The sequence below is a fragment of the Vidua chalybeata genome, chromosome Z, assembly GCF_026979565.1.
Source record: "Vidua chalybeata isolate OUT-0048 chromosome Z, bVidCha1 merged haplotype, whole genome shotgun sequence".
Classification (NCBI taxonomy): Eukaryota; Metazoa; Chordata; class Aves; order Passeriformes; family Viduidae; genus Vidua; species Vidua chalybeata.
Window position 1 is genome coordinate 66,473,189 of NC_071570.1, and position 27,185 is coordinate 66,500,373.

Consider the following 27,185-nt stretch of genomic DNA (forward strand, 5'->3'; position numbering starts at 1 on the left):
CCTGATTGTTTTTGAGTGTATATTGTAATTTTGCCCATGTCAACAACTGATATTTTTATTAGTCTCTGTTTCAAATTGCAAAATGTAAGGGGTTTAGGATGATAACAGGAAATTGCTCCTAAAGCAAAGAACTCTGTGCCTAATGCAGTTGAGTGGTGGAAGGAGGGGGGAAGACACAACTGACAGACACACTAAATTTACATAATTCTTCTGAGAACGAGTGTCACATTCCAAAGGAACTTTGCCTTCTGGAGTGCTTCCAGTTAGTTTGCAAGGAATTTCAGGAACAAAGGGCTTGACAAAAGTCAGGGACTCACTGATTCAAAAGTTTTGGCTCAGTGGATCTGTTGCTGCCAGATCCTTTAGCACCCCTGAAGGGTGCTGTTTACCCTACAGATAACAGTGCTCTAAAAATACAACATCCTGGGTTTCAGGATGCACAGGACGGTAGTAATGCACATTTTCATAGTGCTTGATTACATCAACAGCATCAGAAAATAATCCCATCACATCAAATTGTCTCCCCATTAAGTAATTAGGACATCCATAAAGCACAGATAGTTTAACCTTCCTCAGACAGGTTATGAAAGGTGGGTGTGATAATGGTCTCTAAATCCATTACATAAACGTCCCCAGGTCTGGTAGCCACAGGCAAGAAAACAAATTGGAAGAAAGTAAAAGTGGATTCAGCAGGTGCTGTAGGAGAAAATGGGTGGACATGGTAAAAATTACATGAACATAAAATGAGTGTTCAGTTAGAAATACAGTTCTAGGTTGAATGAGGAAGCCCTACAGGCATATACTAGTACTGAAATAAGATCATGCCTCTCACTAACTGCTCTGTGAACCTATACTTGGGATTAGTCTTCCAAGGTCTCCTAGGTATGTGTTATGATCACCCATTTGCCATACTTCACTGTCTTTTTCTCAGGTGAGATCATCTACAGAGAAGGCTTCATGGAAACACTGGTTCTATCCTTTTCCTAAGAGTACAAGGCACAATGAGAGCTGCCATCACCACTGCATACATATTTCCCTCATTTAGAGTGCTGTGTCCTGTGGCACAACCAGAAATATCTCTTAAGACTGGGACAAATACTGGTATAAAATGGCGTGTTGTCTCCTGTCAATGTGGAATCTGAATTTATAACTGCCTATATTGTGGGAGGATTTGATATTTTTACAGTGTAGTTCGTTCAAAAGTTTGCTTTGGTTGATAACGGTCTGCTTGTTTTCTAGATGCCCAAGTGGCTCCTGAATGAAAAAATAACATTTTCCTACACACAGATGGAGATCACCGACCAGAGCAAGCCTTAATACAGTCAGTCTTTCATTGACACCTGACCCTTTTTCATGCTAATCTGTGTTCTAGGACCATACCACACTGGAGAGCCTGAGTGAAAAACCCAAGGCCACAGAAGACACCAGCAGCAGCAGTGACAAAGCAGAAGATAAAATCCCATCAGAAGCAATGCTGCATTTACTGCAAAGTGCTTTTAGCAGACAGATGGATCAGAAGCAACTGCCAAAGAAGACCACAAGTGAGAAGTTAAACATTCCATATGAACACTTCTATCAAGCCCTCAAAAAATTGAACAAGCCCTCCCAGTTAAGAGGCTCAGAAGAAAGTCTGTACAGTGACTATGTTGATCTTTTTTACAATGCCAAACCTTACAAGCATAGAGATGATAGACTGCTGCAAGCGTTGGTTGATATCATAAATGAAGGAAATTAACTGTAGGGTATGGCACTGAGTTGGAAATATTCGTTCTCCCCACCTGTAGCTTTTTTTTTCCAAAGTCTGTGTATCCTCTAGTTGTGTGATTGCTGCTTTGATTGCTTCATATTTAATACAAATATCAAGGAAGGGAAAAAACGGGTGTGAGGGGATAAGACAGGAAAATTACACTTTTTAGTATTATCTTTTTTCAAAACCTTTATTCAGAGTAGATTTGCCCCCTCAGGCATGAAATGCAATAGTACTCCCCTGAAAACCCTAATACTCTATTTTAAACAATTTCCACATTACTTATTCTTCCACCCTCTTCACTTAAGCATGCAGTAGGATTCAAAACCTGAATTACCAAGCAGTTTTGAACCAAACTGCCAAAGCTATGGGGATATATTCTCATCCATGGATTTGTCATGAATATTGCAGTCTTTGTTATATTTGTCATTTATTCCGATTTAATACTTGCAGCCAGTACTGCTTCCGTCATAGGTGTTTTGTTCCTTCTCCAAACAATGCTCCCTTGCCCTTCTGTTCTCCTGTAGAGGAAAATCTGGGAGTCTGGGGTTGGACTGGGGCATCAGTGAACACTGATGAAGTTATTCACAATTTAGACTACAGACATAAACATACTAATGAAAAAGAGCCCCCGCTGAGGCATCCCAGACCATGGGATGGCATTCTCTCCAGCAGACTTGGAGCTTACACAAGTGAAGTGCCTGAATTACGAGCCTGGTCTTTCTAGGCCATATGTGTTTAATGAGGACAGAGTCTCACTTCAGAGCACTTGGCTTTCTTTTCACCAGTTATGAATCACCTGATGGAGTATTGATCTATTTGTGTTAATTATATGAGCTTTTGGCTCCAACCTCTTACCTGTGGAGACTCAGTTAGGTCTCCAAAGTAGTACAAAGCTGCCTTCTGAGATGCCTGCATCTGCAAGTAGCCAGGCCAAGTGGAACAGAAAGGCTAGCTGTTGCAGAAAAGTCCACCCTAAGACTGTAAAATTCCTAAAATATCTAGGAAGACAAGGCAAAATTGTCTGAGATTAAAAAAAACCAAAAAAAACCTAAGAAGGGTGAGCATGGAATGTGGAGTGGGAGGTAGAGGCAGAGGTGGCTGTCAGAAAGCAACTAGGCTGAGTAACCCCCTAACATTAGCAGTTTTCCACACATACCTCTTTAATGAGAGTCAAAATTATATATTATTTTGCTTCTAATAATTAAAAAAAAAAAAAAAGCCATGTTGGATGCTCAGAAAAGCTAGGGGATCTAGAACAAGGAAATGAAGATTCCCAGGGGATAGTTATCTCATTGAAGTGCTAAAGAAAACCCAAAAAACTGACTGCTTTTTACTTTTCCTCCTCTTGCCTACTATTGAAATGTGTTTTGCAGACTCTCTATAAATATTTGATTAGATTCTTTTTCACTGTCTATTCCTTAAAATTATGCAAGTGTCTCTTGACAGGAATTTTACATTTTGCTCATAATCCATCAATTCAAATAAAAGTTTTTCAAACTTCATACTAAATCCTGTCATTTAAAGGTAAACCTATTAATTGTAACTAATTAAGTCTTCTGTGGAAAAAAGGACTTCTCTAAAGACAACCTTGAAGATTTTCTTACCAAAATAAGATTTAAAAAACATTCTTTGTGGTGGCTTCATGACTATCTTGGGTTTAGCCTGCCTTTTTGCCAGTTTTAAGGATTCTTTAATGTTCTTCTAGTCAGCAGTTGAAGGATAATATCTCTGCTATTGATTGCTGCTTGTACTGAATCGTTCCCTCTCCACTAAGAAATTTGCTTAGGAAGAGAAGTCATTTAAAAAAAAAAAAAATTCCTGCAAGTGGTCCAGATCAGAAAGCTTTCCCTTTGCTGTCCTTTCCACGCAAGAGCTTTCTGGCAATGCATAACTAATGAACAAGCAAACCATGAAAATTTCTAATTGCTGCTATTACAGAATAAGAGCACTTATTTTCACTAATGTTTAATTTTCAGAATAGACTCATATGGCAAGGTAAGGGCCACTTTTAGTCCTGTGCAATAAAGCTTAGAGGTTGGTTCCCTCAGATAACAACAAATTTAGCCAGTCCTCATTCAGGTATATTACAGTGAGGAAAGTACTAACAACAATCCATCAGGCCTTGAAAGAAATGTTCAGGTTAAAAGGGTGGGAGACAAAAGACCCTCCTCTGTTTTAAGATCAGTTCCTATGCTGTAGCCAAAGTTTCAACAGATGACAAGTTTAAAATCTCTCTTTTGAATGTTTCCAACCCAGATCAGCTTGTACAGGAGTAAATTATTTTTATTGTTAGTCTTTCCTTGGTGCCTGTGTGGGTTTTGTGAAAAATGTAAAAGTAAAAAAAAAAGTTTTCTCTCAGAATTTTAAATTATATTTTCGTTACAGGTATTTATAATATAGCAAAGATTTTATTGAACAGACAGAATTTTAAAAGGCATAATAAATTATATTGAAGAACCAGATTTTTTCTTGAGAAAGAGACAATTTCATCCAATAAATGTATTTTTTAAAAGGCATGTTACAACAGCAACTGCAACATGTATGTGATGCGATGTTAAAATTTGTCTACTAGTAGCATAATACAATGTGTTAGCAGAGCTCAGTGTGTGGTCTTAACATTTGTAAAGAAAACAGTAAGATAAAGTCAAGTTATTGACTTAAAAGGAATGGGAAATTGAGTTTAGAATGAAAAATAATGGCTTGGGGAAATAACCAGGATTGGGTGGAAAGAAATGTGGAATATATTGAAAAGGAGGGCTTTCAAGGGATCTCTTCAGCAGTATTACTCACTTGTTCCCTTCTCACAACAGCAGCCACGTAAGGTTTGCTGTGGACATCACTGACAGCAGCACTGTCTGTAATTCAGACAGTTAAAAGAATTCTGCCTATTTAATACACAGATGTGTGTGTCAGAGGCACTAAAATGAAGTAATGAAGCAAAAAGAGTCAGGGGGTGAAGGTAAGCACATGGGTCTTCACTTCCTTGCATGAAAACAGCTGAAATAATCATTGTTCCCTCCACCACTACTCACATTTCAAGCCAGCAGAGAAACAAGCCCTTAAAGCCTTGTACACTGTACCTAGTGTACTACCAACTCAATTACAAAATCTGCTTTGTCAAATGCCCTAAGGATAATTAAAACACTCTTAATGTGATTTCAATGGATACATTCCCTTATGAGAAATACTTACGGTAAATGTACACAGAAAATGGATTTCTGAAGAAAACAAAGAAATCTAAGCCTAAATTACAGCCAACTACCTAGCTTCCACACTAAACAGTATTTTTTCTCTCAAGTTGACTGGGTTTTGAAATGCTGCATTTGAACTTTTACCTTCACCAGCTTTGAGTTTTCCAATCAGAGTTTCTGATAAGTCACATCTTGTAACTCCAAACTTGTTAATTTAGTTTTCAAATGAAGTGTCCTCTTTCTTACCTCTCCCTCTCCTCTTCACTCTGAAAACAAACATAAGCATTTTCAGTAAACACAAGGCTAATTTAAGAGAGAAAAGGGGGGACCTTACAAATAAAATGCAAGCTCTAGTATTTCTTATTGTATTATCTTAGTGTCATAGATTAAATGAAGAGCATAGTCTGTTTGTTAAAAGAGCACATTCACTGGAAGGGGAAACACCTGATTGTTGCTTTTTTTTTGTGTGTGTAGATCACACTGTGGAGGTGGCAGTCACAATTAACTCCTTGTGCATCAGAGCAACAGGAGGGACTGCACTGTCCCTGAGAGCCTCCTTCTGCAACATTAAGCCAGCCTCTGCCACTGCAGTTTTCCAAACATTACAAATCCAAGGAAACTTGGCATCTGAGTTAGTACAGCTCTGAAAATAATTATAGAAGAAAAATTACAGGGAGAAAAATAAAGAGTTATTATGCAAGACTGAGTACCTGTGCAGCCTAAACCCTTTCTGTTTGATCAAGTATTTTTCCTTTCAGGAAGTCCATTTTCAAAGCTCTGAGGAGCCATTCTATTCACAGCAGCATTTTAGAAAAGGAAAACTCTAGAAATGTGTATTTTGTTCGGAATCAATTGGCTATCTGCAGACTGCAGACTGAAAAGGTTGAAACTCCAACCACTCTAGGCACTAATAAAGCTGATTTCTGTGAACATTCTTCTATTTAATTACACAAGTAGCCATTAAAAATATCACTTCTCCTACTGGTATTGTGAGATGAATGTAACCAGAAAGAATGAGAAATTTTGTTTCTAGCAATGCACTAAATGCCTACTGGAAAAAAAAATATATCTAATATTTTCCAAGTCCCTAATAAACCTTCTTTATTAGGGAGACAACACTTGCAGATCCCCTGACAAGCATCTTACATTTGGAGACCTTACTAAGATACCAGAGAAAAATAAATAGATAATATATGAAAGTGGGTGGTTATCAGGAAAATATATCTTAATGTTTATATCATTTCAGCTATATGACTGCCTCCAATCAAATGTAGCTAAGCATATATCTCTTTCTTTCTGATGTCATATTCTTTCCCTAAAACAAATGAATTGGCTGCTATTGCATGCAGCATTTTGTTTGACTATGGCCACATTATCAGCCAGTGTTTCAAACCATAAACATGCAGCACAATGCAGCGCCATATATTCTGATAAGGAAGTGCACATAAGACAAGGGGCATGCAGCTCTGTGTGTGCTGCTGTACAAAGGGCTCATGTGAAATAGTTCCATAAAGGCTGGACAAAGAGAAGAGCCAAATGCCAACCCCATTAGACCTAGAGAATTAATTCCCCTCTTCAGAATAACACTGGTGGGGTGCAGAGCACCACGAACATCTGGGATATCAGGACGAAGTTTGGCACCATAGTTCAAAAGGGAGCTCAGCTACTTCTATCCTTATTCACTGTTCATGAGAGACATATTAAAAACTGAGGATTTCGAATGAACTCTCAGCTATGAGCTTCTCCTCTTTTACACTGTATTTCTATCACCTCACTTCACAGAGGTGCACCATCCTTGAAAGAAAGTTTTCTGAAAATACCAGTAGTTATTAAAAACACCACTTCATCCATGAGTTTCAGGCATCAAGCTATCTGAATGTAGTTCATTGCTTACACTTTTACGTAGAAAAATACACACATGTGCACATGTAACAACTCCATGTACAACTGCATGCAAAGTCTCTTTGATGCTGGAATGTAGCAATTCTTAGCAGGAACAGCAAGAAGGAAGAAGATGCAGCACTAATTTGGTAAAACAGTGTTTAAAGGTAAATTGAAGCTTGGATTTTCCACCATAGTAGTATTAATAGTGCAGGTTGTTTTGGAGTGGGACAGAAGAGGAAGGGACATTTGCTTGTTTGGTCCCTTTAGCAATTGGGTGTGAAGAATTTCCCAAAGAATTCTGTATTTTTGCAATTGATCTAACAGAAAAATAACTCTACACTTATAATGCAAAAGATAGTCATAACTCTGCAGGGGGCTTTGAACAGTTTAGACAGTTAAACATTGCTGGCTTTGTATTGGGCTCTGCAAACACTGGATCTTGAATCTCTAGCAAAAACATTGCAGTCAAAATTCTTTCAAGACTTTGAGGATCAAATTTGAAGCTTTTCAGGAAGAAGTATTCATAATACCTTGAATATTTATTTGTATTTACTTTAAAATTAATAGACATAGCCTCCTCTAGAGTGTCTATAGGTTCCAGAGGTCATTCTGAGTCACACTACGGAGGAGACGATGTGTCTCCAGATGTGTACAGCAATGTGAATCACACTCTTCATTCAGACAATGAATTTATGTGTCTACAGTTAGGCAGTGTTAACGTTGCCTTCATCCCTTCCCCCTTCTCGCTCCCAAGATGGTGCTGAGCCATGCTGAGTCCACCTTTTGTAAAGCTGGGCTGAAGCTCTTGTGTGTGTTCAGACAATGGAGCACTCCAGTCCACCGATGGCTACAGAAAATTTGCAAGGATCTTCCATTGCTGTTCTAGATTGTCTCTGAAATTGGATTGTTCTCTTTCCTCGACCCCACAGGCTTGAGAAAAATCAATTCAGAAAACAAAAGGCATTCTTCATTTTAGCAAGTCGTTAAAGCACAGGCTGCATGTGGTGCAAAAACATTAGGTCTACACTTAATCCTATTTACTTGCTTAAATCAGTCTCCTGTCCTGTTTAAGTGTGTGTGTGGGATAAAGCACCTCCCTGAACACTTGGCTGAATCAGAAAGGATTACTCTTGCATGGTACTTCTGCACGGAACAGGGGGGATATGATGCTAAAGTTCTGCTCAATTACTGCAAATACCTCCTTGCAATCCTATATTGAGTGTGTGAGTCACGCCTGGAATTCCATACACTGTGCCACCAAGTCTCATGAGCTGCTTACATTGCAGTGTACTGGGTTTCAACCTGGCATGGTGAATCACCTTCCCTCTGGGAAATGCGTGCAAAACCTTCTTTATTAGGGAAACAACACGTGCAGATCCCCTGACAAGCATCTTACATTTGGAGACCTTCCTTCCACACAGGATAACTTAATGTCCTTAAAAAACATGTCAGATGTTCAGGGATTTCACACCTGTGTGACCTTACTCTTCTTTGGGAGCTCAGGGAATACTCTCCATTTATAAGAAGCTAGACCATGTGTAGTGTATTATAACAATTAATTTATTTTCATATTATGGGGCTGTACAGATGAATCAAGATTGAGGAACAGTCAGAACATAGATTTCTTGTTATTAATTTTGAGTAATTCTGCAATGCTTACTTGGAATGCACTCACACACCCGAGAAATTAAAACAGATGACAATTATTTGACTTGGACGTTATTCCACAGCAGTTGAAAAGAAAGAGATGGCAGTTTGGAAACAGAGCCAGGCAAGAAGGAGCGCATTTTGTGCATTTTGTGCTTTTCCATTCTCTTTATTCAAACAGCTTGTTACAGTACCCTGGCTTCAAAGGACAAATTTTAGAGATCTTTCTGCTGCTCATGCTGATGAGTCAGATATGGTTTGTTTTGTGACAGAATTAATTGCTTTCTTGATCTCTCATGTCTCTCTTTCCTATCAGAAGTCTAATTATAAAATTCAAAGCCCAGCATCTCCAGCTATTCAAGGTTCATCCGCTCTGCAGCTTGTGTTAATGAGCTTGGTTCTTTGAATTCACCCCTGTAATTTTTTACTAGCTGAGAGCCTATGCCATTATCCATTTCTGGGAGCAGTCATCAACATGAACTTACCTTTAGAGATGATGACAGTTTACCTTTCTCAGAAAAGCTAATGGCAATTTCCTCAGCTCAGCTTGTTGCACTGTTCAAAAACACTACAGACACCTATCAGAAGCATGATCACCACACACCATTCTTGCTGATGGAAGGGTCTGTCTTTGCAGAAACTTTTAAAGGAAGCAGAGGGAAGGAGGGGCCCAACTTTCCTTGTCTTTCAGTGGTGTCTGAGAAGCTAAACCCCTTCGGATATATTTTAAAACCCAGCCAATATTGCACTTCCCTGGAACAAAATATCCATGCATGGATTTCCAACTGCAATTAAGCACTGTACTAAGTTGAATGTTCTGTTAGCTCAAAGTAAAGGCTCAGCTTCCAAATATCTTTGCAGTGTTTGCACCTGCAATGTGTGGAGTCATACAATTATTTTCCCTGTGTGTGGGAGTAAGAGTGGAAGAGGAAAATATCTGATTTACTGCATTGCACGTAGCATTGCACCTGATGTCTATATCACCCTGCCCTATCATCTCCTCCTTTCCTGAGTCACAAGTGGAGCTCTTCAGCTCAAGCACTTGGTTTTCATCAGCACAATGCTGTCCCTCAGTAATAACCAAATGATGAAAAAGATGAATGGCCTCCTGGGATTTAGACATTTAAAAACAGCAAGGATTTTGCTTCATAGAGGCTGCCCTCAACCCTCTTAGCCTTCACCCTCTGTGAAGGGCATTTTTGGTGAAGTGAAATTAATGACAAAACATTATCTCATACATTTAATTCTCATTGCCATCACTTGGATTCTACACATCGTTAACAAGATTTGCAGGTCCCATAACATGTAGGCATATGATGGCTCTCCTGTAGGTTCCAAAGCAGACTCCAGACAGTAGCTAACCTGGAAAAAAAATATTCTCAGGACCAGAAAGTTGTAAAACAGCCAAAGCTGTTGGATTTGAAACAGAACTACCCAGCGTGAAGGTAGTGGTCATTGTCCTCTAGAATTACCAATAATATACACAAACAAGCATGGATATATCTCTACATCAATCAGTGGAAAATGCACAAAGGTAAGCATCACCAACTGCTCTCTTGAGTAGCATTTATTTTCCTTTGGTAACAATACTTCACACTTCTTTGTAGACAGCAAATGGAGACCAGAGTGGCAGAGCCCTCCTGTTCCAGCGGCTGTCATGGTTTTTAACTTTTTCCAGCCCACAGGTGGCCAGGAGAAAGACCATAGAATCATAGAATCATGCAGAGTTGGAAGGAACCCATCAGGATCATGGAGTCCAAGCCCTGGTCCCATGCAGGACATTCCAAGAGTCACGCCATGATCCTGAGAGAGGTCTCCAAATGCTTCCAGAACTCTCAGTCTTGGTGAAACATAAACTTTAAGGGATTTAGAGATTTTAGAGAAGCTAAGATTTTAGTTAGAGATAAGCCTTACTAGAGTTAATTAAACTAAATGAGTAGGCCTTGACAAAGTTAAGAGTTAGCAGTTAACTATTAATTGATTGCTTGTCAACACAATGTTTAGTTAGCTGGGTTTATAACGAAGAATATAGAAACTGACTACTAGCTTTTAGGAACATAAGACAATTGTGGGCCTCCTCTGTTCTGAAACCAACTGAAGACAGGGAATGGGAGTTTTACCAAGGTTCATTTGTCATATTTGCATTGAAAAGGTAGAAAAGTCAGAATGAGGAAAACTTCATTTACTTCCTCATTTTGGGACCCCTCCCCATAAAAGGGACCACCGACCCATTTCAAGGAACAAACTACTCATGCTTAATAGCTTTTGGAATGATTAGCATATGAAGCGAGGAATGGGATGTACTAAATTTTGAATATGTATTTGTATTTTGGGTATTCAATTCTTGTGTGAATAAAAGGACTCTGTAGTAATTTGAAAGGTGCGGTGTGTATTTGGGAGTTATCCCACACGCTGCCTGGCGTCGCAATAAACATACACTTTCTAACTTTAAACTGTTAGAGAGTTTTTATCCGTCACAGTTGGTTATCAGTACTAGATCAATATCCATATTTTTTTAATAAATCATTGGTGCCATGACCACTGCCCTGGGGGTGCCTGTTCTAGGGCCCAACCAATCCCCTGGGAGAAAATCTTTCCTGACATCCAACCTAAACCTCCCCCTGCTCAACTTCAGGCCATTTCCTGGAGTCCTGTCACTGGTGTCAGAGAGTGAGCAGATTGTTGCCTGTCCTCTGCAAAGATGTTGGAGCCCTAATGAGGTCTCCCCTCAGTCTCCTCCAGCTGAACAGACCAATGTCTTCAGAAACTCCTCCTAGGGCTTCACCTTCAGGCTCTTCATCATCCTCATGGCATCCTTTTGTCTCTGACGGTTTAATGTCATTTTTATACTGTCATGCTCAGAACTGCACGCAATATTCCAGGTGAGGCTGCCCCAGCCCAGAGCAGAGCAGGACAATCCCTCCCTGGCCCGGCCGGCCATGCTGGGCCTGGTGCCCCCAGGACAGGGGTGTCTCTCCTGGCTCCAGGGCACTGCTGGCTCATGTCCAACCGGCCATCAAACAGGATCTCCAGGACCATCCCAGGGCAGAATCCAGCACCTTCCCTTGTGGAACTTCACATTGGTGGTGATTGTCCAGCCCTTTAATTTGTCACGGTGGCCTCTGCAGAGCCCCTCTTCTTTTGAGGCAGTCAGCAGCTCCTCCCAGCTTAATGCTGTTGTCAGACTTAGTGTTCCTTCCAGGTCTGCATTCAGGTCATTTGTGAAGATGTTGAAGAGAACCCGCCCTAAGATGTAGCCCTGCAAAACCCCACTAATGACAGGTCACCAGTCTGATGTTACCTGATTCTCTATAACTCTTTCCTCCCAACCCATGAGCCAGCTGCTCACTCATCACATGATGTGTTTATCCAGCTGTGGGATGGACATTTTGTCCAGAAGGATCCTGGGAAAGACAGTATGGAAAGCTTTGCTGAAATCCAAAAAGATTACATTAGTTGGTTTCCCTTGATCCACAAGGAGGGTCATCTTGTTGTAAAAGGAAATCAGGTTTGGCAAGCAGGACTTTCCCCTCATAAAGCTATGCTGGCATTGTTCTTCAGGTATTTTTCAATACCTCCCAAAATAATCTTCTTCATGGTTTTACCAGTCAGTGAAATGAGACTGACAGGCCTGTTGTTTCTAGGGTTTTCCTTCTTGCCTTTCTTGAAAATCAGGACCATGTTCACCCACTTCCAGACAGCTGGGACCTCTCCAGTTCCTGACTGCTCAAAAATCATTGAGGGAGGCTTTGGGATGACATCAGCAGCTGAAAATTCTCAGGCTCCACAGATCTGTAGGGATCCTCTTGAAGCAGCAGATCCCACATAAGGGTCAGCCGGGAGTTAATTGTTCTTGCAGCTGTGGGTCTTCCAGCACAGGGCACTGAGACTCCCATGGTCTGTCATCCATTTTGAAGACAGAGGTAAAGAAAGTGTTAAACACCTCTGCCTTACCTGTGTTCGTGTTTGTGAGGTGACCATCCTCATCCTGGAATGGGGCAATGTTATTTCTACCTTGGCTTTTGTCATTAATATATTGGAAAAAACCTCTTGTTAGATAAGCATTAGCACTTCAGCTAACCAGAAGAATAACACAGGTGGGGCAGGATCTGCTTTTGTTTGCCCTGAAGAGGGGAAGGCTGAGTCCTCTTCCATACATACCATGTTTAATAGCTTATTGTGCCATCTGTGTGACTGCTGTTCAAAAGCCTTCTGATCTGGGGTAATGCTTGGCATATCCTCAGTAGTGCTGCTGACAAATAGGGTTGTCCAGAAGTCCCTCAGCCAGATTAAAATGTTATTTATGATTTTTTTGGCTTTGGGTAAAACATGAATTCCCAGCATTGCTTCCCTCTGCTAGACAAAACTTTGGCTTTATCCCGATAAACACTTCTGAAACAAGATGAAGCTGGCTGCAGGAGACAGCTGGCAGACAGGTTTTGTGTGACAGTGCCTGCACTGAGCAGACCAGAGTTGGAGCAGATGAAGCAAGAAGAAGAATGAAAAGGGTGCAAGAGACCTGCATGGATGAACAAGGAACTCCTGTCATTGTGCAATAGTAAGCAGGAAATATACAGGAGATGGAAACAGGGTCAGACCACTTGGAATGAACACAAAGAAGTTGTCAGAGTAAGTAGAAATGAGACAAGGAAAGCCAAGGCCCATCTGGAACTCAATCTAGCCAAGGATGTCAGGAACATGCCAAAATTCAACAAAGGAAATGCAGGGTCCTGCACCTGGGCAGGAATAACCCCAAGTACCAGCACAAGCCAGGGAGAACTGGCAAACAGCTCTGCAGAGAAGGACCTGGAGGCCCTGGAGGACAAAGAGCTGTCCTGAGCCAGCAGAGTGTCCTGGGGACGAGGAGGCCAATGGGATCCTGGAGTGCACTTGGAAGGACACTGCCAGCAGGTCACAGGGGGATCCTGCCCCTCTGCCCAGCCCTGGGAGGCTCCTCTGGACTGCTGTGCCCAGCTCTGGGCTCCTCAGGGCAGAAGGGACACAGAGCTCTGGAGGTGAGCAAGGGCCTGGAGCATCTCCCTCACCAGGAAAGGCTGGGGAAGCTGGGGCTGTTCAGCCTTGAAAGGAGCCCCAGCTGAGAGGGGCCCTCAGCCCTGGGTGTCCCTGTCTGCAGAGAGGGGCAGAGCAGGGCCCAGGCTCTGCTCCAGGGCCCAGCAATTGGCAGCAGAGCAATGAGCAGGGACTGATCCCAGGAAGTTCTGCCTGGACAGAGGCAGAACTTCTTCTCTGTCCAGTGACCGAGCCCTGAACACACTGCCCAGAGAGGCTGTGGAGTTTCTCTCACTGGAGATATTCCAGAGCCTGGACACAACCCTGTGCCACGTGCTCTGGGATGACCCTACTGGAACAGGGAGGTGGGATCAGATGACCCACTGTGGTCCCTGCCAACCTGACCCATCCTGGGATTCTGTGAATGACTTGCTTTCTTCTGCTCTTAACAGAAAGGCTGCAAGCTGGGAGCTGCCAGAGTTTCCAGAGCTCTTTCTCCCTGGATGCTGCTCAGCAGCTTCCTTGACATAAGTCTGCTTTCTGCTTAGGACAGAGAAACCCACATCCCACTGCTGCCCAGACGTAGAATAATCCTCACTGCCTTTGCTGCTCCTCTGCAACCACAGTCGGCAGTTTTGAACAGACAGGTCCCTCCACATAGGTTTTCTCTGTCAATACAACTTACTCAGATTGCTCTTATATTCAGAAATGTTGGAATTTCCATGTAGGAGGAGGGCTGGGGAAGGCAGTCTAGGGTTGCCATGGGAAACAGCAGTTGTATGAGTTCTCCACCCCCTTTTGTAAGAGAATTGTACCCTCCCCCTGTCCTGTCAGTTATTGTTCAAGTCTGCCCCTTAGCCTAGAATCTTCTCTGTTCCACGTTTTCCCTTTGGTTCTTCCACTAAGAACACTCCTTTCCCTTTTCCCTACTGGTTAATGTTATATCTCCCCTCCCTTTAGCCTTTTCCCAATTGTTCCCTCGTATGCTAAACCTTCCTACCCTTACGCAGTTAAAGATCCCTCACCCCGCCCCTCAGGGCTCTCGGAACCTGCCTCCCTTCTGCCTCCTTGTCTCCCTGTCTGCCCCTTCTGCGATCCTTCAATAAACGAGCAGGATTTCAGCAGCCCGAGTGTCCCTCCCATTCTTCTGGTGGACCCTCAGATGTACCAGCTATCCGAGCTTTGTACCGAGTGGCTACAAGCCCCCACGGCTCGGCGCACTATGGCCCAAATACTTCGGAAAGAGTCCCATCTTCCTTGCTCAGCAGGCAAAGCTGTGGTTCTAGTGTTCTCAGCTGCTTTTTGCTTTCCTATGCCTCCTTCCTCTGTTGGTGATCGTCATGCTTGCCCACCATCTTCTCAAAGCTGTGCTTTTCACAATCTGTTCTACTGCAGTGAAGCTGCAGCACTTCCAGGCTTTTCCTGGAAATTGAGCTACCCAGCTCCTTTCCCACTACTCTCATCTGGATTCCAGCTGCAGCAGGGATGTGCAGGGCAGGGCAGCTGAGCACAATGGTGGGAATTAATTCCCAGTATGGTGCCAGGACCCAGAGGTGTTGGAGCTCCTCGCTGGGCGATGCAGACGTCACTGAAGCATCTTCACAGCACAGCCTGGCTGGTGATAACTTTTCAGCTCTCCTGCTGAGATAACTTCCCATGTTACCCTTTCCTAGGTTTCCTAGGTTTACTCTGCCTGCAATTCCCCCAGGTTTTTCTTTATTAAATTTTGATTCCACCTGCCTGCTTTGTGCCTTTTGCTTTTCTCTGCCTGTGATTCTGGTGTCTGTTGCTTTGCATTAATTTGCAGCTCTCACCAATTCTAACTAATCCTCCCAAGTATCAAATCTCATTACTCTCTGCTTGTTTCTTCTTCAGAATGATTGATGAGGGTTTTAAATAGAGCAACTCCTGACACCTATCCCTGTGCCATTGTATTATACAAATGCTCCCCAGTTTGCTATATGGTCACCGATCATTTTGTTCTGCTCCTTCAGCCAACTTGGAAATGAGAGTGTTCCTTCCAAGCCTGATTTACATTAATTTATCAGAGAGGAATTTCGTCAGTGTGTCAAGTGCTTCACTGCAGTCCAAATCTGGTTGGTTTTGCTCTCCCACAACTGTGCCCCCTAGTGCTTTCTTTGGCTTGGATTCTTTCAGAATAAAAACAACAGTAATACTGCCAGGCAACACTTGGTGCTCACGCTCAGGGGATTTTGGCCTTCTAAATTCCTGGTGGTACAAAACACTGTGAGTAATCTGTGTTTCACTTCTCTGCGAAGACCCAGACAGTCTTTTCAAAGTGACAAAGTTCATCTGCTAGAGTTATCAGGTATAGGGTATTGTTTCTTAAGCATAACCTACTACAGGAGTAATATTCAGACACCTGTTTGGTTTTCATCTTGTTCAGCTGCAAACCCTTAGAAGTGTTCCTTGCTGTTTCAGGTAACAATGTAAGAAAAGCTGTGGTGGAAATGGAGAAAGGCAGGCTAGAAAGTAGCTGCTAAGCATAAGAAGCTGATAAATAGAGGTAAATTGAGAAAGGTTTCCTCTTTGCAGCTCACAGCTCAGGTTTGGTTGAAGGGTTTCCTGGTGCTGCTGTTACTTGTCACCTTGTGCATTGCAGCTGGCTGCAGCAAGCCAATCCCTTTCTCATCCTTTTGCTGCTGAACTTGCCAGCAGCTCATCTGATGGGAGTGCCCATGCTGCCAGCAAATTCTTCCTCCTGCCCTGGGGAAGCACCAGCCCTCTGAGGGGTTGCAATCTTTATCAGGAGAGTCTTTTTTTCTGGATAGACACACATGCAGTGCATCGGTGGTACCAGACGTAACACTGCACCCAGAATCATCACATTTTGGTGGCAGCCGTCCCCACTGAGTGACATAGAACTCTTTTAACTCAGCATCATTTTGTCCCCTAGTAGGCCCTAATTGTTGCTTTTCATTCTTTTCTCTCTCCAACTTCCTTGTTTTCGCCCGGTTACAGTTTCCCGGGGCGCTGGCCAGGCGCTTCCGGGAGCCGCCGGAGAGAGAGAGAAGCAACAAACACCTTTGTGGGTTCATCTGATACAGAGCTGTTTAGAGAGCGCGATCAAGAGCGGGATAAAGAGACTCAAGAGATTGGGCACTTGTTGTGCAGTCCAAAGTAGGTTGCATTTGCCCGATCGCCGCACGTACAAGTGACCCCGATCAGGGGTCCGGACAAAGGTTTTATAGGGGAAAATAAGAGATAAGGTGAGACCAATAGAACAATGCCCAATGTGAATACATTATAGGTAAAATCCAATGGGAATAACTCCAGGGGGGAGGATGAATACACATAAAAAAACAGAATAGAAACTCCAGCTTTAGGTTTAGGAAACAGAAACTCCCATCTCAAATTCACAAAGCCTTTTTGCTCCGTTTGCGTAGCTGCACACTGCAACACTAATAAATAACATCATTTTTTAAGTGGAAGGGGAATTGGGTAATGTTTGTTTTGTGTTCTGGTGTAAGAAAATGTGATGTGTTTTTCACAGTCAGCAATAAAATTACCCTCAGGTCTTATTTTCCTAGTTAGCAAGAAGACTATATAATAAAAACACTGAGAGGTGACTGTGTATTCAGCATGCTGACAGACCATGCAGAGCACTCAAGCTGCCTTGAAACTCATGGAACATGTTAAAACATTAAAAAAAATTATACCAAATAATTGGACAATTCTGAATTACTGAGAACATCCTTATTTTACCAGCAGAAAATTACACCCTTAACTGCGAAGGTAATTTTGATAAAATCAACACTCTGGGCTATGAGTTTATCAAGCAAGTAAAGGTTGATTACCATTACTTGATAAAAGCATCAAATTGTCAATAATAATGTATTATCAGCATGAAAACCTCCTGCTCTTTCTACTTGCCAAATAATCTTATCTATTCGTGCAACAATTGCAGTATACAAGTTAAAACAGTAGTCTTGATTTCGCCATCAGTTAAATGGAGGAAAAAAACATTACTGTGAAGAGCTGAAAAGCTGTTTTGTAATTTTCGGATTGCCTTGGGACCTTTGGAAGTCACTGCTCTCTTGCAGGAAAAGCACTGCACCTTTTTCTTCAGCTGGTCTAGGCCATGTGTTTCATTTCTAATTAAAGCATGACCTTGAAATGAGGACGGCTGCCACCTCATCATTAGCTGCACAAAGTGTTCCCCTTGACTTCTCTAGGTTCATCAATGCCATGATTTATTCCATCCTTTTGTATTTCTCTATGGCAAACAAGTCTCCCTCCAGCTGAAAACATATTCCCTTGGCCTCTGCTTCCCCATTCCTAAATGGAACTCCCTTCACAAAATGGTAAAATGGATATAATCCATGGTGTTTTACTGGGCAATGTATAATCACAGCCTCGTGGATCACTGAGGTTGGAAAAGCCCCCTAAGGTCCTCGACTCAAGCTGTTAAACCAGCACTGCCAAGCCCACCACTAAACCATGTCCCTGATCACCATATTTCCACAGTTTTTAAATCCCTCCAGGAAAGGTGACTCTGCCACTTGGCAGCCTGTCAAAAGGTGAAAGGCAGACACTGAATGAAAAAAACACTCGTAGTAGAGCACAGGCCTTGTGATCAGAGACAATGGCCCATTTTTATTGACATGTATTTTACTTCCCCCAATTTTAGCTTTGTTTGAGGTGAAGTACTCCCTACGTATGACTCAAACAGGAATGAAACAGGTAAGAATCTTCCTCATCATTAGGGAATGTGAACTCGGTGACAGCGGGCAAATGCTACTAAAATGCTGACATTTAGGGTAGAGACCACTAGAGCAGGTACCTTCTGATCCCAAACCCAGCAGGGCCCAGGTTCAGTGTGCTGGCCAGCGGCAAATCACCTCTCCAAACTGATTCCAAAGGGCTGGGATGAGGGGCCCAAAGCCCACCCACAGGGCCTGGGGCCACTGGAGAATCCCTCAGAGCAAATCTGCTTGGGCTGCCAGGACTGAGCCTTGCAGGCAACACAGGGACTGAGAGCACCTGCAGTACAGCCCAGGGAAACACTGCAAGTGTAATCTTCCTCTGCACTAAGAAGGACAACTTCTGCCTCTCCTCAGCTGCCATCGGCGTGACATCAGCACTGCCTCCCTCTACCTGAGTGGAAAAATAATGAAAAACTTTCCTGAACAGACAATCCCTTGCAAGGGTGGGCAAGGTCATTCTAATGACTCATTTGGTCTCCAGGCTTCTAAATATACTGGGAGCTGTCTGTGCCACGGCTGTAGGAAAGACATTGACCTCCTGGCACAATTACAGGAATGGCTGAATGGCAGAATTACTCCAACATCTTCGGCAAACTCATGGAAATTCTTGGCCATGGCTCTGCCTGGGTCAATCCCCATTCACTGTCAATACCAACCCTCTGAATCCACCAATAATCCCTGCCTCCCACAGCCTTCAGCAGGAAAACAGAGTGAAGCTGGCCTGATGTTCTGTGTTCACTGAGCCCCACTCTCTGGTCACACTCGTGGGTTGAGTCCTCACCCAGCAGGGCCTGTGGTGGACAAGAGAGCAAACCAGAAAAGTCAGAGATACAGATGGGAAAGAAAAACCTCACAAACCCACAGCTCCACGTTTGTGCAGGAGGGAAGAAGGGAAAAAGGAGTGCAGAGAGCAGGAGGGATTGTGCACACCCAGCTCATCGCCAGGCTCAGAGCTCCATCTCGTGGGCGCTGGCCACCAGCAGCGGCCACGGCCAAGGGGGCTGGAGACCACCAAACCTCTCGGGGATCTGGAGCTCAGCGGGGCTCTCAGAGCCATGGACACGCTTTCTGATGACCTTTTACTTATTACTTTTTAATGGCACCCACCTTGCATTTCTCAGCATTGAATCTCTCTTAATGTCCACATCAGAGTCACTGATGGACAAAGCTGCACGTCTGGCAGGGCTGGACCTGGATGGACCTGGATGGTCTTGGTGGGAGAAGTTCAGGCATCAGCCCAAAGCAGGCTCACCTGTAGATGTGCAGGACCAGATGGAATATTTTGGGGAACAAATTGGAGCCTCTTATTCCCCAGAGATGCTCAGAGCATAACTACAAGACTAAGGAAAGGGACAAGCATCTGGTTAAACCCCAAGTAAAATCAGCTGCGTGGCACCCTGGACAAGGAAGGCAAGAAAGCAGAAGATCATGTATTAGAAACACTCCTGCTCTTTAGAGCTATGCTTTTATCCTACAGGAGATAGGTATCTCAAGCCAGAGAGAGATTAATTATTTTCTAACAAAAAAACTGATACCATTTGCTTACACCTTAGGAAAACTGCATCTTGAATTTCAGGAGTGGTCAGTGATGTTTAAGCTGCTTTTTTGCAGCTGAAAATCTGGCTGATGAGATCAAACCCAAAGGCATCTTCTCCCATACCAGCACCTGTGACAGCGATGACAGCATGCTGGGCATGTTTTTTTAGCAAAGAAAACAGCTCCTTTCCCCACATGCAGCAGGGAAATTGAAGTCAGGGTTAAATGTCTCTAAAATCCTTGGCTGCAACAGAGTTTTCATCCCCCAAAGAAACAGAGAATAACAGGGTTATTAAGTAAGAGGTTTTGCTCTCAGCAGCAGGATTTAAGGCTATAGCCTCTCCAGCATTTTCTGCTTGGTATAACAACCCCAAAATCTCCAACCTCTCTGTCCCAATTCTCCTCCTGTCTCTCATTTTGCACTGCCCATGCCTCAGGAGCTGATGAATGGAGAGTAAACTGCTGAATGTTTCCAAACCCAGCTTCCTAGGAACAGTCCTAATTGGTCCAATTTATAACTACCATGCTTTATTGAGGACTTCTCTTCCCACCAGCTAACTGGCTCAGAACAAAACAACCCATCATTATTCCTGCAGAATTCAGAGTGGCCTCTGGAAGAAAATTATTTTTTCTGTCATGTTTTCTTTCTGAGGAATATCCATGATAGTCAGGACACGTGATTGCTGGGCTCCAGAGTAATGGTGAGCTGCCACAAACAGATCTGCTGACTTCCAAATCCTCAGTAGCTGGGTCTTGCTGTGGAAACAAAATCTCACATATTTTGCATGCAACAGTGGCTGTGCAGTTGCTCTTTATTTTATTCTTCCTTATTTGCACCTTTGCTTAATGGTGGCATTTTTTATTTCTCTCCATGTATAGAAAGCTTCCATAAGCTTCTCATTCTTCTTATTTATGAACCTGGGGCAATCTCCAGGACATTAGCAGGCAAATTAAAAAAGGATTTAGAAAATGCAACAAATAGGAGAAGGGCAAAAAGGAGCGTGGTATGGCTGTGTCCTCTCTATGGCCAGCTGTGTGCTTATGTCTTCCCAAAGAGACTCTCTCCAGGACCAGGTCAACATCCACAAATTAGTGAAACAGAAAATCAGGAGCCTAATTAATGCTGTCCCTGCTGATGAGGAAAACAATCAAGACGAAGCAAGGCTGAGGAAAAGACGAACCAAAGGCCTGGTGTATGTGTTCTGAGGAGCTGTGATTGCAGTTTTGGCAGCTAAAAGCTTAAAATTTCAGCCCAGTCTTCTTGTTCCCTTTTCACCTGGACAAAAGGGCTTAAAAGTAGGAACTGGATTTCGGATGTCTGTAGGAGAATCCAAACACAGGCATAATCTGCCAGTTTGTGAAAAGGAAGAAATTGACAGCTTTGAAGCACTCAGTTGGTTTCCTAGTTAATTTCTGTGCTGCAATAATCAGTTCCGTGACTGAACTGCAGAATGTTGTTAACAAACCCCGAAGTCGGGGCTTTGTGGACATTTAAAAACAGGTGCAGCCAGAAACTCCTTTTCAGAAATTATGGACAAGCTGAATGTAACAATGGAGGCAGTTCCACTAGGCCACAGCAGGTGCACCTCTGGAGAAAAGAGTCCTCGTCTGGAGGATTGTGTGACAGACTGTCCAGTATGAAAAACAAAGCATCCTTGCAGAAGGGAATATTTGAATTTACAGGAAGGCTTCATGCAGCACAGATGGAACACCAGTCACTGCACCTACAACTTACAGAATTCAAATGGAATTTCAGTCAGATGAAAAAAGAAGCTGAGAAAGCCCAGAGCCTGCAAGAGCAATTAAATATGCTTCAGCAAAAATTCATCACACTGTGAGAGGTCTGAGTGTAGGAGAATTAAACAATACATTACATTGGAAGCATCAGGCACGATCACTTTGGAATGAACAGGAGCAACAGCTACAGGAATAAAAGGAAAAACTAGAATTGCACTCCAGTGAAGGAGATGATAAAAGCTAAGTCTTCCATGAAACTCTAAAAGAAGACAGAGAGCATGGCCATGCACTGGACCTGACAACTTCTCTCCACAAAAGGAAAGAGAAGACAACTGCAAGAAAATCTGCATTTTATAACTCAATCTTTATTTCAGACATCCAGATTTAAACCTTACTTTTCTGTGACCGTAATTTGTCCGGGGAGTTAATTTGTTGTCTTACTCTCTACTTTATTTTATTTGTTTTACAATCACAAGCTTGTGCACTAAAATCTCTTGGAAATGATATGGAAGAAATGAAACAACACACAACACACCCTCCATCCCCTCTTATTTTGTTTGGCACAATATATTTAAAATAACTACATGACACAGAATTAATAAAACCACGGCTGAAAGCCATTGACAGAGATCAAGTCGCAAAGGAGAAATGAAGTTTTGAGACTTATCCCAGAGAGTGTGGAATGTTGTGGAGTTTTTATCTCTTGCAACTAAAACCTTCAGTCTCGAATGATATACCCCAGGTATCCTGATGGATGTGTGCCCTAAGACAAAACCTGAAAGAAGCTCAGGATACCGTGGCTGGAGCCAGCAAAGAGTTAAATCATCTGCACGCTAAGTGTGCAGACAGAGAATTTAACAGGAACTTTAAAAACGGAGCCACAGAAAGCACAGCAGTGCTTGGAGAAGGAGAGAGCGTTTTCCCAGGGTATTGTAGGTGGGTTTTATTCAGTTGTTGTTTGACACACATGCTCGCACATGGGGCTCGACATCTCTCAGCTTGAGAGGTTTCTCGAGAACCTTTCCCTAGCCCCAACTCCCTCCTCATCGAGGGAGATGTGCTGCTGTGGTCCAGAGAGGCCCCTGCTTTGAATTCTGTCTGCACATTCAAAACTTTCTGGCCTCTCTGTAATAAAAAGGTCTTTGTTCATCAAAACGAACATTGAAAGAAGATAAGAATTTAAACTGAATAGAGAATTTCAGACTGTGAGAAGAGAAAGAGAAAGAGAAAAAGGGGGGGGGGCCTTGATAAACAACAAGTATTCTGCTTAAGAATTGTGCAAAAATTCACTTCTATGTCAAACCATGACACATAGAAGACTGTGTAACTAACTATACACAAGCTAACTTTTAGGCCAAGGACAACCGGCAAAGAAGATAAGGAGCCTTCATCCCTATGACCACCAAGGGCAGAGAGAAAAAAAAAAAAAAAAAAAAAAAAAAAAAAAAAAAAAAGGGAAAAGGAAAAGGACCCCCTAGCAACCAATTGCACCGGCGCAGAGTACATCGAGAGAAAATACGTCAACAGAAAAAAAAAAAGGGGGGACTATAAAAACAAAAAGGTCAAAGGGGGAAGGTGTGCCGTGGCAGAGTGGAGACTCCCCGGCCGCCCAGCGCTGTTTTTTTTTGCTTAATACCGCTTGCTTAATAAATTCTTGTTAATTGATTTATCTATGATTAGCCTCCCCAATTGAATTTGTTCATAACACTCTCCATAACCTGGGCGCTGCCCTGAGGACATGCACGTCTCAGCCTGGTTCTGGTGTCAGTCGGTCTTTAATTTCCTGCAGGTGTCTTTTACCGTCGGGAGCCCTTAAGCCTTTCCAGATGCCTGGGAGGCCGGAGAGAGAGCGGGAGCCCCGGCAGCGCGCCGCGCTCGGTTCGGGGCGCTGTGACGTCACCGTGCGCGTCCACGGCATCCGCGGAATTCCCGTCTGGCTCCCAGCTGGTCCCAGCGCTGGAATTCCTGCGGCGGTGCCGGCTCGTCATGCTGGAGGAGGAGTGCCGTCGGGACAGCTCCAGAAATCCGCTGCAGACTCTCCGGTGAGTTTCTGCAGCTTCACTGCGGATTTGTTACTCGCTCCGGGGTTCGCCTGTTTTAAGTTAGTGCCCCTTAATTAGATCACGGTTAGATTTATTCTTGAGCGGTCTCTGGGACCTTCAAATGTCGTCTTGTTCCACCCCCTGCCATGGGCAGGGAGACCTTCCACTGTGCCAGGTTGCTGCTCCAAGCCCTGTCCAACCTTGGACACTCCCAGGGATGGGGCAGCCACAGCTTCTCCGGGCACCCTGTGCCAGGGTCTGACCACGCTCACTGCGGAGAATTTCTTCCTCATATCTAAATCAGTGGCCTATTCTGAAGTTTTCAGCATATATTCAGAAGTTTGCAAGAAGAAACTGACACAAGTTTTTAATGACGCACCAGACATAATTCCCCAAGGAAAAGCTTCCTCTGCTGTTTTGTTTACTTAGGGAGCTCCCACAAGCTGTTCCGTGGCACTGGAATTTTTTTTCCCCTATGTGAAATAGCATGCTTTTTGAATTTATTCCTTTGTGTGCTAATAAGCTATTGATAGGTATTTTAACAGAGGAATAGTGCATATTCAATATCTTTAGCATTCCCAGGTGACACTCTTCAGAATTACTTTTTTTTTTCCTCTATGTGACTTCAGAGTAACTGAAAGAAGTTTTAAAACTTCAGAATGATGTGGATGCGACAGAAAACCTTTTGATGTTTTGAATGTGTTTGATGGATTTTTTTTTATTGTTTTGATCTTAACTCTTGATAAGTGTTATGAAACTACAATTTTTTTTTGCATTATGAGAGTTTGGTGTAAGTTGCAATAGTAAAAAGAATGATGTTATGAAAAACACATTTCTTAGTTCTCAGGGCTACATCTGAATGCAAAAATTCTGTGCAATTTGTGAAAGACTTAGCAGCCTTTAACACAGCGAGTGTTCTATTAGGCAGGCAACCTTGGATATTTGATCTACTTAAAAAATCATAGTACCTTTGTTTATCTCCCTTAGAATTGTGTAGAATTGTTTTGAAGAGAAGCAGAGTTTGTAATCTGCTTAGGAGAATGTAGCTCTATCTATGCAAACATACAACATTTTTTAATTGGCGTTCTGAAAACTCTGACAGTGGATATTCTGCTATATATTTATTTATTTATTTCTCTACAATATTCAGGCTTAGAGGACTAGCAGTACAATTCTGTTTTCTAAAGCTGATGTCAGATTGCAGTTGTGGTAATTGGTCACGTGGCATGGTAGTATGAGTGGTTAAAAAAAATCAGTGTTTTAGTAGGTTGACAAATAAAGTAAAGCATGTCTCTGCTAGTGGCCTTGATGGTTTTATGATACAGAAGAGGCTAATCTCTGAAGGTCATCAAGTAAAAGGATGTATGGCTAACTATGTTCTTTATTCTCTACAGTTTATAGACTTAAAAAACCACAGTTTGGACACCATGAGTTCACCCCCTTCAGACAACATCACTTCCAGGGAAGCTAATCGGTGAGGTCCAGTTCTGGATTTTTAAGTGTAGCAGTTTAATTCCTGCTTTTGTGGCTTATTTATTTTCTAGATGCCTGAAATGATGCAATTAGGGCTGAGTAGGAAGCAGATATGGTGTGATACATGCGAGCTGTCATAGAGCTATCAGGAGGTAGAGATAGTTTCTGCCAGCACGCAGGAGCACTGCCCAGGAGGCACAGGAGGGTTTTCCACATTGATTGAGGTGGTAGAGGTTGGCTGTTAGTCTTACCATGACCCCTGTGTTTTATAACTTGATAAGAGTTCGATTTTCGGTACAAATTATTTGTCTCTCTTTAGTCTGTACAAAATTTCCAGTTATATGGGAACAGCAAAATGCCACAAATACAGACTTTGGTTAGAAAATCAGACTGCAGTCTGCTCCCTGAGCTGCAGAAGAGTAGCAAAATTACACTGCTAGGTAGTAAGTGAAAGAGCATTTCTCTCAATTGCAAAATTACTCTGCATTTTCTGCCAGCAGTGGAATTGAAGCTAGTGAAAAGCTGTTTTTCTGCAGTGGTCAGTGCTGACTTTAACCAACAGACTTGTGAAGTGAACACTGAGAATTAAGGTTCCTTCTTGCAATGCAGAACTCAAGAGCTATTTCACCTGCTCATGTGCTTTATACAAGATTCTTAAAGTCCTGCTAAAAATGGTGTCATATTAAAAGCTGTAGTTGGTAAAAAAACATATTTTAGCTCAAAACCAAGGGTTGATGAGCTACTAATATATGAAAATGGATGTAGAAAACATTCTCTGAATTTTTTTAGACTGCAATTTTTGCATACTTTGAAACCTTCCAGGGACTTTGTGTGGTTTTGTCTTTGACTGAATCTTCTGAGAGCTTTATGGTTGTAGCACTTCTAGGTGTTATATGAAGATGGAAGGAGAAATCTCCTAGAAGTGGTAGTAGGAAGCTTTCATAAAGTCCTGCATTTGCTGATCATGCTGTGTCAATTAAAGAAAGTATCACAGAAACCAAAATTCTTCAGGCTAGTTTCTATTTTATTTGAAAATGTGTATGTAAGTAGACAACCAAAATGAAGTGGGTAACATAAGCAATAGTACAACAGTTCTGGCACTGGTTGGCTGGGGATTTTTTCATTCGTTTGTTTTTGTTGGTTTGGGGCCTTTGCTGTTTTTTTTTTTGTTTTTTTTTTTGGTTTTTTTTGTTTTTTTTTGTTTTTTTTTGTTTTTTTGTTTGGTTTTTTTTTGTTTTTTTTTTTTTTTTTTTTTTTTTTTTGTTTTTTTTTTTTTTTTTTTTCTATACTAAGAAAAAAAATTAGGGTTTTCTGATACATGTTTTTAAGTTTCCATCAATTGTATTGTGACTTCAGAAGGTGTGCATAAGCTATTTCAAAAGGTGTCTAATGCTTTTTTGCCAGTACTTAGTATTATTTCTCTGTTTTAATGCGCTAATACACATTTTTTCATTTCCATAGCATCCTTAATTTGCTAATGCTTGTGGTGTCATATAGTCTGTGCATGGTATGGTTTTGGTTTTTTTTATTCTCCCCCACAGCCCCCCCCACAGATTCAGTTAAGCAGAATAGTTAATTGCATAGTTAGTTTCTCCTCTGAGTAAGTTTTAATGTGTCTTTCCATTATGATTTTTTGTTGGTGGATATTTCATAGGAGAGCTGAAAGAAACAGATTTCTTTAATTCTGACTGCCATACAAACCAATGTAATTTAATTAAAGCCTTAAAGGTTTTTACAAAAAGTGGTTATTCTCTTGCTTTCATTCTGTGTGATCTCCATGAAAATAATGTTAAAATCTCACCAAGTTTAAAAGAGGCAAATGACTCCCCCACTGCCTACAGACCAAATAAGTGGTCCCTTTCCATAACCCTTGTTTCTTGGACCAAGTCTTCCCCAGTTTTCAGTTTGGGTTTCATTTTTCCCCCTTGGTGCTGCCTGGCTTTTATCTGTTTTCAGCTGAGATTGATACTTCATTCATCATCTCCGAATAAAATTACTTGCCCGTATTTCTTCTGTGTTTTCCCCAGAAAGGGAGAAAAAAGGGTCACTCAAAGCTATGACATGATGTCCACAAAGAATATTTTATTCAGCTTACAGATGCTCTGGCTGTTCAGGTTCCACTTATTTCCAAATCTTCTTATTGCAGTAGCTGAGTTGCATTTTAAAAAGTGATTTTAATTGTTGCTGA

The 27,185-nt window shown here is 42.3% G+C and overlaps 2 protein-coding genes and 1 long non-coding RNA gene across 13 annotated transcripts in view; 2 read left to right on the plus strand and 1 right to left on the minus strand.

The window, feature by feature from the left end:
• The window catches only part of PCSK1 (proprotein convertase subtilisin/kexin type 1), a 29,482-nt gene extending 25,135 nt beyond the window's left edge, over positions 1–4,347 (plus strand). Inside the window, exon 14 of the mRNA XM_053932621.1 lies at positions 1,373–4,347. Within this exon, the coding sequence (XP_053788596.1) occupies positions 1,373–1,735 (363 nt within the window). The 3' untranslated portion in view covers positions 1,736–4,347. The remainder of the gene's footprint in view (positions 1–1,372) is intronic.
• A 13,713-nt stretch (positions 4,348–18,060) lies between these two features.
• Positions 18,061–23,348, minus strand: LOC128782000 (uncharacterized). Of its 2 annotated transcripts, XR_008428610.1 has the most exons (4): positions 23,201–23,348; positions 19,317–19,461; positions 18,866–19,000; positions 18,061–18,600 (listed from the first exon to the last, which is right to left on the minus strand). It is a non-coding gene; the product is annotated as an uncharacterized LOC128782000 (long non-coding RNA). The 2 variants fall into 2 exon arrangements; XR_008428609.1 differs by having other exon boundaries at positions 18,061–19,000.
• Positions 23,349–23,439: 91 nt separating this feature from the next.
• The window catches only part of LOC128782197 (mucin-2-like), a 77,757-nt gene continuing 74,011 nt past the window's right edge, over positions 23,440–27,185 (plus strand). For all 10 annotated transcript variants that reach the window (XM_053932419.1, XM_053932425.1, XM_053932421.1 and 7 more), the window contains exons 1-2: positions 23,440–23,524; positions 24,919–24,998. In XM_053932419.1, the coding sequence (XP_053788394.1) occupies positions 24,952–24,998 (47 nt within the window). In that variant the 5' untranslated portion in view covers positions 23,440–23,524; positions 24,919–24,951. The remainder of the gene's footprint in view (positions 23,525–24,918; positions 24,999–27,185) is intronic.